The sequence below is a fragment of the Nestor notabilis genome, unplaced genomic scaffold (assembly GCF_000696875.1).
Source record: "Nestor notabilis isolate BGI_N333 unplaced genomic scaffold, ASM69687v1 scaffold4331, whole genome shotgun sequence".
In the NCBI taxonomy this organism is placed as follows: domain Eukaryota; kingdom Metazoa; phylum Chordata; class Aves; order Psittaciformes; family Psittacidae; genus Nestor; species Nestor notabilis.
Genome location: NW_009913195.1, coordinates 1 through 3,617, shown reverse-complemented (window position 1 = coordinate 3,617; position 3,617 = coordinate 1). Strand labels below are relative to the sequence as shown.

The window sequence follows — 3,617 nt, the reverse complement described above, 5'->3', positions numbered from 1 at the left end:
AGCTGGGCTGTTGGGGAAGGACAGGGAAATAAGCAGGCAGCACAACGCCCTCACTGCTGCCTTGGGCCACCTCAGCCCACCTGGGCTCAGCAGGGCCCGGCAGCTGCTGGGAATGAGTCCCAACGAGCTGTTTGGCAGAGCTCTGCCAGTGTATGTGTGTGGTGATGGCTTTTCCGGGTGCCCAGGTGGAGTGCAAAGCATCTTTGGATGATGGAAGAGCAGGAACAAGCAGGACGGCCGTCAGGCCTGGCAATCTCCATGTGTGTTTGGAAAGTGCAGGACTTGCCTGTCGGGCTTGGTTGTGGGACAAAGAGCAAAATACCCAAACGTGTGGAAAGGGTCCTTGTTACCACAGGCTGCACCGAATTTGCACTATGTTAGGGAGTTCCTGGTTCCTGATTTGCTGCTCACCTGCTTGTAATGTCCTTACTGCAGAAAGGAAAGCCAACAGGTGATGAGTCAAAAAGTCCCAGATTTATAGTTCGATAAGGAAGAAAGAAAACCAACCTTGTTCTGTCGTGTTAGTAGGGCTGGAGTGGCACTGGGACAAGCTGCCTGGGGATGGGACAGGGTCTGCAGTGGGGGAGACCTTTAGAAAATATTTGAACATCTCCAGAGAGAGGCCTGGGCTGGCAGATCCTGCCTGGAGACAGTGATGGCCCTGACAGCCCCTAGATGGCCCTCATCTTCCAGGTGAAGGCTGAGAGGCTCCGAGCCCAACTTAGGAGGAAAGCTGGCAAGGAGCCGCAATAGAAATGGAGAGCCCCTGGACCCCACAGCCACGAGGCACAATCCGAGGCACAGATTTAAGCTGCAGAAACTATGTTTTCATTTTTCATTGCTATGGAAAACGTAGCAGAAGGGGTGCTGATAATTTCGCTTCCTTGGGCAGAAAGCACTTAAGAGGCCCCACGTGCGCCCCTGCCGGCTCTCGCCCTGCACCACAGCCTGCAGCAGAGCTCCCCAAACCTTGTGTCGCAGCACTGACACAAGTGAGGAAGCAGCGCATTGCAGCTTGGGGATGGGAGGAAGGGGGAGCCCAGTGGAGAAACGGCAGAGGGCACTGCCTGGGGTGGGCAGGGTAAAACTACATGCGTATGAGGAGATTTGCTATAATAGTATTACTTGAGTAAGAGCTTCCAATGAACCAGGTACAAGCCTGCTGCAGGGTGTCTTTCAGGGCAACACACAAACCAGAGCCAGTTTGCAGAGTTTAGGTCCAGTTTGTTGCAGAAAATGAGAGCAGGTTGGCCCCAAGGGAAAGCACACAACACGCAAACACATTTTCTGTTAACTGTGGTTTTTGTTGTGTTCTTTCACAGGTGATGGCCGTGCTGCTCTTCCCCGTGCAGCTGCTGGCAGTGGCTGTCACCATTTACCTAGAGCTGGTGAGGTCTGCTCAAGGTGGCGCCTACTATGGCATCAAGCAGCTGCCACCCCAGGTGCCCCAGTACCAACCCCTTGGACAACAAGTACCTCACATGCCACTGGGCAAAGAAGGCATCCCGATGCAGCACATGGGCAAGGAGATGCCCCACATGCAGTACGGAAAAGAGTACCCCCACCTGCCCCAGTACATGAAGGAGGTCCCGCAGATGCCTCTGCTTGGCAAGGACATGGCTCCCAAGAAGGAGAAAGGTAGGCTCAGCATGTCCCTTGCCAACCCTGCACTCCTGCCTCCTCCCCCCTCCACCATTTGCTGGGGGAGAGGGGAGAAACTGAAGATGGGGAGATTTAGAGGTTTGCAGATGAAAACATGCAATTCCTCTTCTGACTCTGAAGTCCTCTTTCTGTAGGTTATTTATGGGTGTAACAAAGGCATTGAAGGTACAAGCATTACTGCACGAGTCTGCACGTACAAGCACTTTCAGTATGCAGTAAAGGATGTTCTAACAGTATTAGGATATCTAAGAAAACAACACAAAGTGTCCAAAATACAAAAAGCAACAAGGAACACCCAGTATTATCCCACACCGTAAAACCTTTGTGGGAGCAGTGAGCATGTGTGTGACTTCAGACAAACTGGTTAACTCTTTGTCTTATCAAGGGTTCAGCTTAACCACAACCTCCGCTGGCTTCAGAGGGAAATGGAAGATTTCAGGGCCTATTTTTGGAGTGTCTGAACAAGCACAACCGGCTGTAGTAAAACCAACCCATCTTGTGAGCAAGGGAGGTTTTGTACGTGCATAAAACACAACATGTGCAGAGAGGGAGGCACTCTGCCTCTCAAAGAACAGTTAATTCTCCTGCCCCTAAACCTCATTGCTCTCCTTCCCCCAAACCTCTCACTTCTTTATGCATTTTAGAGCCAGAGAGAAACAGACTTTCCACTTAACGCAAAAATCCTGCAGCTTGAAAAGCAACCAACCCAGCACCACCACTCCCATGCAGCACCGCCCTCACCCTGACCTGCAGTGCTAAGTGGTCACATACACAAAATGTGGCTTTGGATAATAAAAACGTTTTATGAAGTGTTTAGAAGAGCTCTATCTAGATGTGGCTATGCAAAAACCTGTGGGAGCTCAGCAATGCTGGGTAAGGCTGTAGGTTTCCAGTAGTATCTTAATGGGCATCAAAGCCTCGGTGAAAATGCAGACATATCTACATACAAACTTCTTACTGATACCATCTTTTTTAAATGATCTTACTAGTGTAAGTCCCTACAGCAAAAGCACTTTTATGCCACAACTGCTTTTACAGCATGAGAGCACTGAGCTGCTTCTGCGTCCTGAGAAAACTCTTAGGTGTAGATTAGCCTACAGCAATAAGGAACAAAAAGCAGATTTTGCTGCTTAAGATTGTATAGGTGAAAAACAGTAGTAAAGGGCATACAGCTTTTGCATAGCAAAAGTAAGCAAGTATGATTTAAAATAATTATTTTGTGGAAACAGAAACACACGCACTCTCTTTGATCCAAACAGCAGCCTGTAACTCACTGGCCAACTCTGCCTCCCTGCCCACCACAAAACCAAGCAGCAACACAACAAGCACATTCAGTTCAAAACTGCCTTTATATTTCTTGAAGGATGTGACTGCAATCACCTTTTGACTCTCCCCGTCCCCTTTTCTTCTTTTCCTTTTCTTCCCAACCCAGAAATGCCCGTGCGCAGTCTGAGGGGCGAGCAAGGTCCCCCTGGTGAGCCCGGACCAAGAGGGCCCCCTGGGCCACCAGGATTACCGGGTCACGGTGTGCCAGGAGCCAAAGGGAAACCAGGCCCGCAAGGATATCCAGGAATTGGGAAGCCAGGTTTGCCGGGGATGCCAGGGAAACCGGGGGTCATGGGGCCCCCGGGGCCGAGAGGGGAGATGGGGCCAAAGGGGGAGATTGGGCCTATGGGCATACCTGGGCCGCAAGGACCGCCGGGGCCTCATGGGCTGCCCGGCATAGGGAAGGCAGGTGCTCCAGGGCTGCAGGGACAGCCGGGGCCGAAAGGCGAGCCCGGGATGAAGGGGCCTCCGGGAGCTCCCGGGATCCCAGGGCCAAAAGGGGAGAAGGGTGTGGGGATCCCAGGATTGCCGGGGCTGAAGGGTCCGCCTGGACTGCCGGGCCCCCCCGGCCCCGTGGGGCTGCCAGGGGTCGGCAAGCCAGGCATGGTGGGCTTCCCTGGCCCGCAGGG

At 52.4% G+C, this 3,617-nt stretch overlaps 1 protein-coding gene across 1 annotated transcript; it reads left to right on the top strand.

Moving 5' to 3' along the window:
• Positions 1–1,325: 1,325 nt before the first annotated feature.
• Positions 1,326–3,611, top strand: LOC104412364 (collagen alpha-1(VIII) chain-like; the record flags this gene model as incomplete). The annotated part of the gene is made up of 2 exons (XM_010023072.1): positions 1,326–1,638; positions 3,095–3,611. Coding segments are annotated over exons 1-2 (830 nt in total), but the record flags the coding sequence as incomplete, so codon positions are not given.
• Positions 3,612–3,617: the final 6 nt, after the last annotated feature.